Here is a 14,709-nt window from a genome sequence, read left to right as displayed (position 1 = left end):
TTATTTTAACTACTTTAAGGCTCATAAAGGTTGTGTAACTTGCCCACAGTCATGCAATATGTTTGGCAGAGTGTGGACAATAGCTGCCTGTAGAATTCTTATTATATGCCAAATATGATAAAGGCATGAGAATTAGAGAGGTTGAGAAGGTAGCTAGTCATAGTTGCCCAGGTTTCTGTCTGCAAGATCTGTTTGTTCTTCTGTGTCACATTAATAATTATTAAGATACATGCCTTGATGTTACTATTGTATACAATGTGCTGTAGGAGTCCAGAGGGAAAACGGGCCTGAGAATGTCTAATAGGGCTTCCAAGAAAAGATGACATTTAAATTAGGCCTTAAGAGATGAATTTTTCCAAAGGGAGAAATATAGGAAGGCACTTTTGTCAATGAGAAAATGTGTTGAACGACACGGGGGTACTGAGTTGGTTACGTGGCAGCAGCTCGAGGCTGGAGCAGGATGCGAGGCAGGGAGGTGTGCAGAGGTGGCATGGTGGGGGCCTTGTGGACTGTGCTTTCAAATTTGGATTCTGTTTCTGTCTGGTGTGGAATCATCAGTGGGAAGTGGTGTGACCAGATTTCTGTTTGGAAAGTACACTGGTGGCATTGAGTAGGATGACTTAGGAGGGTTGAAACCAACTGTTAGGAGACCGTGGTAACAGTTTAGGCAAGCTGACCCCAGGACAGGAGGGAGGATGAGGAGCCTGCCTGAGTGCAAGCTCTAAGTGGTAAGCAGCCGTGATCAGTTCCTCTGCTGGACTGCACACACCATTGCTAACCATTTTTTTTTAAAAACCAGAACACAACTAAACTCAGTTTAAACTTGCTCTTATTCTGCTATTTTTAGTGTTGGTAATGATGTATATAGACACCTTTGTGCTTGTGTGTATATACAGATGTGTATGATTCTGCATGTACACTAACTATAGCATATTATGCATGGGTTTCCCCCCCCCATTTAAAATATTTTAGGGGTCATTTTCTGTCAGTAAATCTGGAGCTGCTTAATTCATTTTGACAGCTGCTTAATATTTCATTAGATGAATGTGTCATAATGTTTTTAACTAGTCTTTAGGTTATTTCTGATATTTTCCCATTACAGTGATGCAATGAGTATTCTTTTTATATATATATATTATATATGTATGCAAATATAACCAAATTACTAGAAGTAAATTCTTTGAAAAAATTGAAATTCTGTGGAATTGCTAGTGAAGCAAATTATGCATTTGTAATTTTAATATGTTGCTAAATTGCTTTCTATACAGCCCTTTTTCCTATCCCCTCACCAACACGATGAGTTATCAGACTTTTGGATGGTAACTCCTCTTTTTTTTTTTTTTTTTTTTGAGACAGAGTCTTACTGTGTTGCCTGGGCTAGAGTGCCGTGGCGTCATCTTAGCTCACAGCAACCTCAAACTCCTGGGCTCAAGCGATCCTCCTGCCTCAGCCTCCCGAGTAGCTGGGACTACAGGCATGAGCCACCATGCCCGGCTAGTTTTTTCTATATATTTTTAGTTGTCCAATTAATTTCTTTCTATTTTTAGTAGAGATGGGGTCTCGCTCTTGCTCAGGCTGGTTTCCAACTCCTGAGCTGAAACAATCCGCCCGCCTCAGCCTCCCAGAGAGCTAGGATTACAGGCGTGAGCCACCGTGCCCGGCTGGTAACTCCTCTTAAGGAGGGAAAAATGGCATCTTACTGTAGCTTTATGTATGTTTGAGCCATTTGCATTTCTCTAAGAATGATTTATCCTTTTTTTGTTTTTCTTTTGTGTTATTGACCTTATTTAGCTATGGTAGCTCTTGATGTATTAATACCTTTTTGACTGGTGTGAGTTCCAGATGTCTCTCCCCAGTGTGGTGTTTGTCTTTCAGCTTGACTTTTGATAGTTACTACTAAGTCTTTTAAATTGTTTGTAGAGATAGAGTCTCGCTATATTGCCCAGGCTGGTCTCAAACTCCTGGGCTCAATCCTCTCGCCTTAGCCTTCCAAAATATTGGAAATATAGGCATGAGCCGTCGTACCTGGCCGGAGTTTTCTTTATTTTGGGGCGGGAGGCAGCTTCTGATTTTCATGTTATACTTAGAGAAGACCTTCCCTATTCCATGATTATTTTAAAAAACTCTTCCATTTTTTCCTTCCAGCACTTGTATAATTTAATTTTTTTTGTATTTAAATCTTTCAACCATTTGGAATGTATTTTTGGGGTAAAGTATTAAGTATGGATCAAAAGTTTTCCCCAGTTGCCCTAACACCATGCATTGAAAATTTAATCTTTTCCAGTGATGTGAAATGTCATCAGGTATCTTCTTACGCGTGGGTCTTGTCTACCCAGCTAGATCATATACTATTAATATTAAAAGGCAACAATCTGGTATTATCCTGTCTTGTATCCTCGATAAAGCTTAGCATAAAATTTTTTTAGTATTAAAATTTGTGGTTTCTATACATAAGAAAGTACCAAAACATGAACAGTTTGATGAAATTTTATTAAATGCACACCTTTGTAACCATTACCTAGATCAAGAAATAGGCCGTTTCCAGCCGCCCAGGAGTCCCCTGTATACCCTTCCTAATAACATTCCTCTCCCATCTCCCAGAGGTAATGACTCTCTTGACTTTTGTGACAACGATTTCCTTGATTTTCTTTATGTTAAGGTCAAACCATATGAAATTGCCATTTTTGTAGGTCAAAAGTCATTGAATATCTGTAATTTATATTTTAACCCAGTAATTTTTACCAGTTATGTATGGCTCTCTAAAGAAGATAGTTTAGCTGAGCAACTGAGTATTATTTAAATGGAATCTACTGTACTCTGTATTTATACTTCCTTCACTCACTGTGATGTAGTAGTCACTATGTGTTGCGGGGTTGTTGATTCTCATTGCTGGATACATTGTTATATAACTAATCCACTGTTGCTGGATTATGGGTTGTGTTTTAGTCAATTTGGGGTGCTATAACAAAAATACCATAGACTGGGTGGCTAAAACTACAAACATTTATTTCTCACAGTTCTGGAGGCTGGGAATTCCAAAATCAAAGCACCAGCAGATCTGGTATCTGGGGAAGGTCCTCCTCCTGGTTTGTAGACAGCTGCCTCCTCACTGTATCCTGAAATGGCTGAGAGGGGAGAGGAGCGAAGCAGGCTGTCTGGTGTCCCTTATAAGCGCACTAATCCCGTTCAGTAGGGCTCCACCCTCCTGGCCCAATTAACTCCCCTAAGCTCCACCTCCAGATGCCATTACATTGGGTATTAGGCTTCACCAGATGAATCTGGTGGACACAAACATTCAGTCCATAGCAGGTTGTTTTCGGTTTTGACTATTGCAGACAGTGTTGCTATGAAAATCCTTGTATGTGTGTTTTGATGTGTGTGACCAAGATTTTTAGGACAGGATTAGCAAATTATGACTCACTGCCTGGTTTTTTGTTTGTTTTTGTTTTTTATTTTTTACTTTTGTAATACTTTTTATTTTGAAATAATTTTACATTTATAGGAGAGTTGCAGAGTTGGTATAGAGTTCCTGTATATCCTTTATATACCTTCCCCTGATGTAAATGTCTTACATAATTGTGATATATTTAAAACTAAGAAATTAATGCTGGTACAGTACTATTAACTACAGATTTTGGATTTCATCAGTTTTTCCACTGATGGTCCTTCTTTTGCTATAGCTGCAGTCCAAAACCCCTGGGCCTTGGACCGGTACCGGTCTGCGGCCTGTTAGGGATGGGGCCACAGAGCTCTGCCCCACCGTTGCTCACGTCACCACGTGAGCTCTGCCCCACCTCTCCCTTCCTGGTCTGTGGAAAAATTTTCTTCTGTGAAACTGGCCTCTGGTGCCAAAAAGCTTGGGGACTGCTGGTTATAGCACCCAATGGAGGATTCTACATTACATTTAATTGTCATGTCTCCTAGACATGAAACAAACTTACCAACTGTAGTATAGTAGGTATACTACTATATGTGTATAGTTCCTTTTGCTTTTAGCCTGATAGTATCCAGTCAAAACATTGTTTTCCAAAGCTACTATCACATACCCTTTTGGGTCTGATTTCTTTCACTTAGAAAAATTCATTTAAAATTCATCTATGTTATTACATGAATGGCTTGTTCTTTTTTCTTAAATTGATATGAACTTTACATAACATAGAATTCTTTTAAAGTGAACAATTCAGTAGCATTTAGTATATTCACAATGTTGTACAACCATCTCTCTAGTTCCAAAACATTTTCATCGTACAAAATAAAACCCTGCTTACCCATAAGCAGTTACTCCCCATTCCTTCACCTCCCCCCCCCCAGCCTCTGGCAACAACCAATCTGCTTTCTATTTATTTTTATTATTATTAGTTTTTAAATTTAACAGTAGTCAGGTGAGGGGGTGGGGCCTGGTGATGTCACTGCTCTCCCCTCCCCATCGATGCTTTCTATTTTTATAGATTTACTATTCTGGATATTACATATGAATAGAGATAACATGCGACCTTTTTGTATCTGGTATCTTTCACTTAACCTAGTGTTTTCAGGGTTCATCCACATTGTAGTATGTATCAGTACTTTATTTCCTTTTTTAAAAAAATTGTGGTTAAATATATATAACATAAAATTTGCCATTTAAATCATATTTACATGTACAGTTATGTGGCATTAATTACGTTTACAATATTGTGCAATTATCACCACTATTTCCAAAACTGTCATGACCCTAAACAGAAACTCTGTACCTGTTAAGCAATAACTCCTCATTTCCTACTCCTCCCAGCCCCTGATAACCTCTAATCTACTTTCTGTCTCTATGAATTCATCTCGTCTAGATATTTCATAATCAGTGGAATCATACAGTCTTTGTCCTTTTGTGTCTGGCTTGTTTCACTTAGCATAATGTTTTCAAGGTTGGTCCATGTATTAGCAAGTATCTGAACTTCATTCTTTTTAATGGCCAAATAATTTTCCATCATATGGATATACCACATTTTATTTATCCATTCATCTGTTGATGGACACTTGTGTAGTTTTCACCTTTTGTTTCTGGTGAATAAATGCTGCTATGAACACTGGCAAAGTATACATTTGAGTCTCTGTTTTTAGATCTTTTGGGGTTATTTATCTAGGAGTGGAGCAGCTTGCTGACTCCTGATCTAGAGTATATATCTAAAAATGGGATTGCTGGGTCATGCTGGTTGCAGTTGTTTAGTTTTACAGAATAATGATAAGCTGAATTCCAAAGTGATTATATCACAGTCTTAACAACACTTGGTTTTATCAGATTTTAAAATTTTTGCCATTTTAATGTGTGTATAATGGTGTTTTATTGTGATTTTAATTTGTATTTTCTGATTCTTAATAAGGTTTGAACACATTTTAATATACTTATAAGCCATGTGGGTTTCCTATTTTGTAACTGCCTGTTAATTTTCCTGTTGGTGGTTTGCCTTTCTAAATTAATGTTGACTAATTGATATCTCCAAATAATGTTTACTCTGTGTTTCTGCAGAACAAATAGTGGAGAAAGATGAAGGCCCATATTATACTCACCTGGGATCAGGCCCCACGGTAGCCTCTATACGGGAACTCATGGAGGAGCGGTAAGTGATACACAGATGTCCAAGGAGAAATGGGCATGTTGTTAATGGCATATGAATTTTTAAGCACCTCTCAGTTTTCATTGCCTTGTACTAGACAACATATAGAAAGGACACCCTGACATCCAGATTAAGGAAGGTTGAATGTGGGATTCTCACTTCCGTTGCTTTTGGGTTTCTTTCAATCTATAGGTCCATGCAACATATGCCCCCACCTTCTTGAAATGTTTTTATTGAAGAAATGTGGTTCTATGGCTGTATCCTATAGGGTTAGTTTCCCACCTCCTGAATTTTACTGGTGGCTTTCCCTGGTATCGTGGTATTGTTTAACATACCCTCTGTATGTCCTATAAATTGGTTGTTAGATCTAAAGGCCTGTTTGGAATTAGTTTGTTCTTTGTTTTTTCCAAAACTACTTCATAGGTGGTATTTTTGTACCTCCGCTACCAGGAATGTAATGTCTCACCTTTGGCCAGTAGGAGCCTGTCTAGGTGGTCTGAATCCTTTTGATACTATCCTAGAGTCTTTAATAGCTTTCTTTTGATTTCTCATTTGACCAGATATTCTGGGCTCATGATGTACATTTATCCAAGAAGTCCTAGTTCCTTTTATTGGAGGAGAAAGTGTTTGGAAAACAGACTCTAAGTAGGGTTACTCGTTGCTGTAATGGGTTCATTGTTTTTTAGGCCAGTTCAGTAGAAAGAGCTATGTTGAGTCTGTGGATTTTTTATTTTTGTTATTGTTTAGTGATTAAATAAATCATGTGCTTATATTGACACTCAAAGTTCAAATTTAAGACTATAGGGTTTTTATGTAATAGTTCTGGGTTTTTTTTTTTTTTTTTTAAGCCGTTCATATAGATGGAGACTTTAAAACTAGGCTAGGCATGATGCCTCATGCCTATAATCCCAGCACTTTGTGGGGCTGAGACAGGAGGATTGCTTGAGGCTGGGAGTTTATGTTTAAGACCAACCTGAGCAACATAGCGAGACACCATCCGTACAAAAATTAAACAAACAAACAAACAAAAAAAATATCCAGGCATGGTGGCATGTGCCTGTAGAGAGTCCCAGCTCTTTAGGAGACTGAGGCAGGAGGATTCACATGAGCCCAGGAGTTTGAGGTTGCTGTCAGCTGTGATGACACCACTGCACTCTAGCCTGGGCAACAGAGTAAGACTCTGTCCACAAAAACAAAACAAAACAAACCCTCCCCCCCCCCCCAAACTATGTACATGCCCACAGCAGATAGTAAAATACTCTTGAGTTCTAGTCTATGAAGAGGTAATAGCTTGGTGGCTGAGAACACGGCTAAAGTAAGGTCCAATCTTGACCTTGACACTTAACTGCTGAGTCCTTTGGTAAATTGCTCGACTCCTCTGTGACTTAGTTTTCTTATCAGCAAAATTGAGATTATGATAGAACTACATATGCTGTAAGAGTGTTGTGAGGATAAACTGAATTGATGTATGGAAAATGCATAATACTTGTTATAAGTACTACAGAAAGAGTGGGCAGTCATTGTCTGCTTGCATATAGTTGTCTTTTTTATAGCAAGCATTAATATTTTAATAATAAAGGCTAAGATTATGTAGACGATAAGCATATGTTCGCCCATATGTATACATACAGATATGTGGGGAGCAGAGTGGCTTAGAAAAATCCCACAAATTTGGGACCCAGCTTTTGTCTGACCAGGGAACCCAAACTAATCCTGTTGTCAGTGTAGAAGGGAACATGATTTTTAATTGAATGACTGTAACGGCTCCTCTGAATGAATAAAAGCTGAGATGTATGGAGGACAGTGATCTGTCATAATCACTCTTAATTTCCTATGCCATGTGGAAACATTTATATTCAGAGTAGCCCCTCAGAAAAGTATTTAGTCAAAGACCCAGTCAGTAAATTCAAGCCCAATTTAAAGGGTACTTCTGAGTCGATGAGAATGAAACACATTTAAGACTGTGTGCATATTGCCCGTGTTTGCCTGCATGTGTCCACACGTGTGTTGTGGTTTCCAGGTTGGGCCGGGCAGCATTTTGGGCAGTGATTTTTGTAAGCAAAATCGTTTGCTACAGGGAGTCAAATGTTCAAGTTTGATCTGGGGCAAGTTTTCTGATTTGAGGTTTTTTTGGTAACAATTTTATTTAAGATTTTTTCCAGACAGCTCTCTTAACTCTTAGTTATAGAGGAGTACATTTTGAAATAAGGATTAAGAGGTAGTTATAAAGTTAAGATTTGTCTCTCCCCCCCACCATTGCTTTAAAAAATAACAGCCAACTGTAAACTGATCCAAGGGAGGAATTCCTCTCAAGACCAGGAATACTTGTGTTTTTCCTTAGCAACTGGTTTATTTTTATCTTAAGGACCTTGTAAATCATGGAACAGATTGCATTTCCATCTTTATGTTGGCTGCTAGTAAACTTAGAGCCAGATTTGTGTACCACCATTAGGAGGAAGGTAATTTCTCATCTTTGGCCCATGGAGCCTATTCAGGTTCACTCCTGAGTTTTTTTTGACATGACTCTAACAGGCCTTTAATAGCTTTTTTGATTTCCGATATGACAGATGTTCCAAGCTATCTCTCAAAAACACACACATGACCTCTCTGATTGCATTTGTGTTTCAACATATCTTTCCTCCCCCCATTTACTTTGATTTTATGACCTGTTATTTTTATCTTATAGGCATCTTTTTAAAATCCTTTTTGGAACAAGGAGGGGAATGAATGATCAGTGAAAATCCCCTGGCTGTGGGGGTATGGTTTGTGAATGATCCAGGCTGTCTCTTTCCCTGGACCTCTCCCCTCAGCCCTTTCTCTGCAGGACTACTCCGTTTTTAGGAGTTAGCCAAAGGCAGGCAGGGAAATAAACCGAAATCAAGGAGACATTAGTGCTTTTAGCTTCTCTGGTACAGACTTGGAGAAAGGAGGGGGAAGTTGAAAGCAAATCATAAAATATCCCAGTTTAGGATTCATACCTCCTGGGTACCCAGGTACTGATTGTCATAGATAATTGGAGTCAGTTGTCAAAACCTGTATCTGAGAATGGTGCACTGCACAGAACCTCACCTGTTCTATCTGGGAAGGGGATTCTCTGCAGCCTAGGAGTGCAGTAAATGCTTGTTCTAGAGACAAGGAACCAACATTGTGCTACCAAGTCTTCTGAGCTTTGCGCAAGCTGGTCTCATTGCTGTGTGATAGAGATGACTCCGAAGTAGCACAACTTTAGAGCAGTGGTTGTCAAAGTTCAACTGGCCTCAGAATATCCTGAGTGCTTGTGGGAGTACACATGGCTGGGCCCCACCCGAGCTTCTGACCCAGCAGTTCTGTGATGGGACCCAAGAGTCTATGTTCCCTTCCTGCCAAATCACCAGGTGGTGGTGATGCTGCTGGCCCTGGCACCACCCTTGCAGAACCACTGGCTTAGATTATCAGTTACCTTTTAGAATAAGGTTTGAGCCTTGTAGACTTAGTTTACAGTCTAGAAGTTAGCCTCTATACTAGAAGGAGCCAGGCATGGTGGCACACACCTGTAGTCCCAGCTATTTGGGAGTCTGGGACAAGAAGATCACTTGAGCCCAGAAGTTCAAGTCCAGCCTGGGCAACATAGCAAGACCCTATCTCTAAAAACTATATATACTACTAGAGCCTCTTCTTGTTAGGCCAGAAAGTAAGACATTTAAGAAGAAAAAGCTAATGGGAGAGTTGGTTGGTTATCTTTAAACAGACTGTTCTGGTTTTTTTTTTTCTTTTTACATCTAGCTGATCGGGCTGTGTTTGTCCCTTTTATTTGCTCTCTTATGTGAAGTTCACTGCAGGATGCATTTCTCACAAGGGCAGGATGGTGGGGAAGGACCTGGTTGGAAAGCCAGCGTCCGTGTCCTCAGCTCACCCTCCTGCGAGGAACATGAGAGTCCTTCTGTCTCAGAGTAGTGTGGTCACCTCGGGCTGTTCTTCCTGACAGGGATCTCTGGGACACACCAAGGGCCCAGGCCCTGCACTTGTGGGTGGCTTCCTAATAAATGCTTGTTGAAATGAAAGTTGTCCAGGAACTAAACAAAGCAGCACTACCTCTTCCTCTTTATCAAGACGGTGCTGTATAAACTCCACAGAGCCCTGTCTCCAAACACTTTCTATAAAGGACTAACAGAGTCTTAGAATTTTAATGTCGTAATTATCAGAAACACTTCTCATCACTTTGCCAAGATCTTGAGTGAAATAAAGAACCTGGAACTCAAAGGAACTTAGCATTTTTAAAAAATCTAGGTTCTCTTTTTGAATTACAGAAATGACATGGATTTTTTTAAGTCTAAGTAAAGTGTGAATAAAGCTCTAAAGTTTGCTTACCTTTCAATCTTTTCTCAACATTTACAAAGATACATGTATGTGTGTAGAGAAATTTTGAACCAAATGGGATCGATCACAATATACCCACTGTTTGCAGATTGCTTCCCCTCCCATTTAATTTCTTCCCATGTCAGTACATATAATTCTAATCATTTTTGATAGTGACATAGTTTTCCATTATATGGAAGTTGATTTTACTATAAAATTTATTATATTATAGTTGATAGTCCCATACTGGACATTCAAGTTTATAATTTTTCTGTCTATGTGACAGTGAATATCTTGTTTCTAAATCTTGGCGCATTTGTACAGTTATTTGTACAAATGAAGTGGAGGGGGATCAAATTGGATTCATTACAAACATACAAGGATAGTTTGATTTAGACAGTCTGTTAAAATAGCGCACACCATGTTTATTGGTCAAAGAAGAAAAACCAATCATGGATTTGATAAGAATGATCAATTCTTGATTAAGAATCCTTAGAACCAGGAGGCCCTCAGTAGCACCCTGCAAAGTAAGGAAATCTATCTCTTCCCCAGAGCCAGCTTTGTGCTCAGTAATGAATTGTTGGAGACATTTTCAGTAAAGTCGAGAAGTAAGCAAAGGTGCATGCTTGCACTTGAGACATGCGTGGCCAGTGGAGACAAGAGACTGGAATAGAGGTATAAAGAGGAGAAAGGAGACAGTGGCAAATGGCCATTATTTGCAGATGATATGTATGATATTGTACCTGAAACTAAAAAACTATTAAAAATAATATTCAGTAATATAGCTTTTTCATTATGAACAGTAATTAATATTTCTTAGGCTCTTCCCTCACCAAGTACTTTGAAGCACTTCAAATAGTGTACTCTCAGTGGATTATCATTTGATTTTTACCAAGCCTAAGAGGAAAGAAACATTTTTCTCTTTTTTTAGAGACAGGTCTCACTCACTCTGTCACCCAGGCTGGGGTATAGTGGCCCAATCATAGCTCACTGTAACCTCAAACTCTCCTGGGCTGAAGTGATCCTCCTGCCTTAGCCACCCGAATAATTAAGACTACAGGTGTGTGCCACCACACCTGGCTAATTTTTAAATTTTTTGTAGAGATGAGGTCTTGATGTATTGCCCTTGCTGGTCTCAAACTCTTGGCTTCAAAGAATCCTCCTTGGCCTCCCAAAGCTCTGGGATTACAGATGTGAGCCACTGCACCCAGGCCCATTTTTATCTCCATCTTACAGATGAGAAAACTAAGGCTTAGAAAAATTCAGTAACATGGCCATAGTTATTTAGCAAGAAAGTGGCTGGGCTGGCACTCAAACCCAGTCTGTCTGAGCTCTAAGACTGTACTTTAACTACCATTGCCTCCACATAGCTGTGTGGCCTTAGGCAAGTCAGTTCAGCTCTGGGGCCGTAGTCTCATCTGCTCTGAGCATACTGTGGTTGATAAGCCAGTCTCAGAGATCTGAGGCTCTGAAGCCCTGACCGTGTGTTCGCACGTGTGTGGGCCAGGGCAGCGGCTATGTGCAGGAACCAGGCATGTTTATTGTCCAGGCGAAGCTTGGAGCTGGTGTTTGTGCATGGTAGGGTCACTCCCCCCAGCGTTAGCTGTATGTCCTCATCATGGTCAGACACACTGGGAGTTATTCAAAGAGAACATCACGGGTTTCCCCCATTTATTTTCTTTTACGTACTATATTTATAAACAGCTAACTCTCAGAGTGCCTCAGCTAACGGGGCATAGATACAAATGCGTGTGATTAGTTCCCTTCCTGGAAGCTCAGAGGTAATAATCAGGGACATTCTGCTTAACTGCTTCTTTGCCTGGGACAGAGATGGCCCAGGTGGACAGGAGCAGAGAAGGGTCAGGTGAACCCTGGGCCTGGGAACCTGGATTGGCCACTGTGTCTGCAGAACCTATAAGCACAGAATAAACATTTAAACCTTTCTCTTCTCTCTTGCCCCCACAGTAACTAGAAACCCAACTGAAGCACACCGAGGCCGCCTTCTTACCAGAAGCTGCTCTTTTATGGTGTTCTCCTGTGCTAATGGTGGCTTCTGTCTCCCTCTGCAGGTATGGAGAGAAGGGGAAAGCCATCCGGATTGAGAAGGTCATCTACACCGGGAAGGAAGGGAAGAGCTCCCGTGGCTGCCCCATTGCAAAGTGGGTGAGTGTCAAGCCTCACTATCCTCGTCTCCTTGTGTAGCTGGGCTGGGGGTGGGAGTGGGGTGGGGATGTAGGAGGTGACATGTTTACTGTCCAGGTGAACTTTGTAGCTGGTGTTTGGGACTTGGTTACAGTCATTTTCCCCTAGCCTCAGCTGTTTGTCCTCATCTTGTTTAAATGCCAATCCCTGGGTCCTGGGCTGGCCTCAGAACTGCATTAGTCATCACATCCAGCTCATATTGTTCCCACGGCAGGAGTAGGAAAAGGGGAAGCTGGAGATAGTGTCATTACCTGACGCTGGGCCCCACTGTGGACCGTTTGACTCCCCTTCCCCTTCCCTGTGCCTTGGAGCTGCCAGTGTTCCTGTGTCCTGCCTGCAGGCCAAGGCTGAAACTGACACCCAGCCAGAGGGAAGGGGCTGGGCTTCTGGGCATGGTTGTGGACCAGCTTTGCTCTTGCCTGGCCTCTAAGCCCCTGTTTTCTTACCAGGCAGCCTGAGCAGGGAGAGCATCAATGTCTCAGACCCCAAGTCACCAAAACAAAGTCCCTCTGACTTTGCCCTTCCAGGCTACAGAGAGGTCTTTAAAAAGCAGAGCACGTGCTTCTGCAGAATAGTGCTCAGGCGGGACAGCGAGGCTCATCAGCAGCTGGGGGCTCAGCACTGTGCTGGTGCTTGGTAGGGAGAGCACACGCTCAGGGGAAGGCTCGGTCCCTGCGTTCAAGGCGTTTGTGCCTTAGAGACGTGTGAAATAAAGTCGTGGAGACTGGAATAATTTAGGTTACCATTGTGAGGCAGACTTGGGCTGTAGTTCAGGGTGGGAGGAATGTTCAGGCTCAGTTTCCCCAAGAAGAGGTGTGTGCCTGGGGCCACAAGTAGTGGGCCATGTTATACGGGCCTGGGAGAGGGTAGAAGCATTGCTGTGAGGAGGGTCACCCGGGCAAGGGTGGAATGCCTGGGTGGGCACACACAGCTGACTTTGCATGAGGGAGGCTGGTAAGATGACCTTTGTCAGCACATGTCCATCTGTGCTTGTACCTCTTTTTATCTGGTATATATCCCGTGCCTTTGCATCTTTTTGTGTTTAATGAAAATAAAAGGTGGCTGAACTTGAGCTACCATGTATCTATTTTTAGCAATTTTTGGTGAACACTGCAGAATTATACACAAGAAAAGAATCTGGAGCTGCTTAGTGCATTCACAGGTGTGAAGAAGCAGGCTGCCCCGCCCTGGAGAGAGATGGTCACTGCAGTGGGAGGTCTGATGTGGCTGATTGAGGTGGGGCGTTACCTCCCCAGAGGACCCACGAGAGAGATGGCATCAGCCACAGAGTACCAGCTGCCCCCTTCTCCTGCTAATTCATACAGTTGTTGAATTCCAAAGTCTTGGGCATGAAAATGAAAATTCTTAGGGCACAGGCACAGTTAGGGACTTTTCCAGCTTCAAAAATGTTGGCTTTTTAAAAAAAGAACAGCTGGTTGTGTGGATGGCATTAAAGAAAAGAATATGCTTTTCCAGACATGGATACAGATGGTAAAGTATTAGCCCCCAGCCAGGGCTTGTGTGGCTCTGCTGAGAGCTGGGAAGAGCACATTTGCCTGGCACCAGCGGCCAGTTCCTGGGGCAGGGGGAGGAACTGGGTTCTTGATACGTTGGTGCTCTGGGCATCTGTCCACAGCCCCTGTAGTCAGGTGGTCCTGAAGCCACTTTTCTCCTAAATGTCTCAGGAGTCCATTCCTTTCAGTGGCACCCCAGCTAGTCTCCCTGTCTCGTCCTTCTCCTGACTCTCCGCCACGCCTTTCTAAAGCATGAAGCCCCCAGCTCACGGTCCTTTGTGGAGCCCCCGCCTCGAGGCCTTCCCCCTTAGTTCGACACTCGAGCCCTCCCCCCTGCCCTCCTGCTCCCCCTGCCACAGGCCCGCACATCTTATCTGGTCCCAGAATTAACTTGGGCTCCTTTGGGAAGTTTCAGCCACCTCATTCTCCGGGACGCTTTGCCCTGACACATCCTCACTGTGAGCTAGGACGGCATTTTGGGAGTCCAGTGAAGACCTGGACCAGGGGATGGCCAGATACAGAGCTGCAGAGCAGTTCATGGCCAGGGCCCTTGCTTTTTTTTAAAATCAACAGTTTTATTGAGACATAATTCACATACCATATAAGTCACCGGTTTGAAGTGTACAATTCCATGGCTTTGGTACATTACATTACTTTTTAAAACTGTGGTAAAATACGTAAACATAAAATCTAGCATTTTAACTGTTTTTAAGTATAGTTTTTTAACTGTTTTTAAGTATAGTTTTTAAGTACTGTTTTTAAGGTCAGTGGCATTAAGTGCATTCATTGTTGTGCAACCATCACCACAGTCTACTTCCAACCTTTTTCATCATCTCCTACTCAAACTCTGTGCTCATTAACAATAACTCCCCATCGTCCCCTCCTGCAGCCCCTAATAAGCGCTAATCTACTTTCTGTCTCTATAAATTCGACTGTTCTAGGTACCTCATATAGGTGAGTCATACAATATTTGTCCTTTTATGTCTGGCTTATTTCACTTAGCATGTTTTCAAGATCTATTCATGTTGTAACGTGTCAGAATTTCATTCCTTTTTTTTTTTTTTTTT

The 14,709-nt window shown here is 41.7% G+C and overlaps 1 protein-coding gene across 1 annotated transcript in view; it reads left to right on the top strand.

Annotated features, from left to right (window-relative positions):
* Nucleotides 1-14,709, top strand: part of TET3 (tet methylcytosine dioxygenase 3) — a 106,481-nt gene that overhangs the window by 78,455 nt on the left and 13,317 nt on the right. The window contains exons 5-6 of the mRNA XM_012658214.1: nt 5,504-5,594; nt 11,996-12,089. Of these exons, the coding sequence (XP_012513668.1) occupies nt 5,504-5,594; nt 11,996-12,089 (185 nt within the window). The remainder of the gene's footprint in view (nt 1-5,503; nt 5,595-11,995; nt 12,090-14,709) is intronic.

This window comes from Propithecus coquereli, unplaced genomic scaffold (assembly GCF_000956105.1).
Source record: "Propithecus coquereli isolate 6110/MARCELLA unplaced genomic scaffold, Pcoq_1.0 Scaffold578, whole genome shotgun sequence".
In the NCBI taxonomy this organism is placed as follows: domain Eukaryota; kingdom Metazoa; phylum Chordata; class Mammalia; order Primates; family Indriidae; genus Propithecus; species Propithecus coquereli.
The sequence above is the reverse complement of the archived record's forward strand: the minus strand, read 5'-3'. Positions and strand labels throughout refer to the sequence as shown.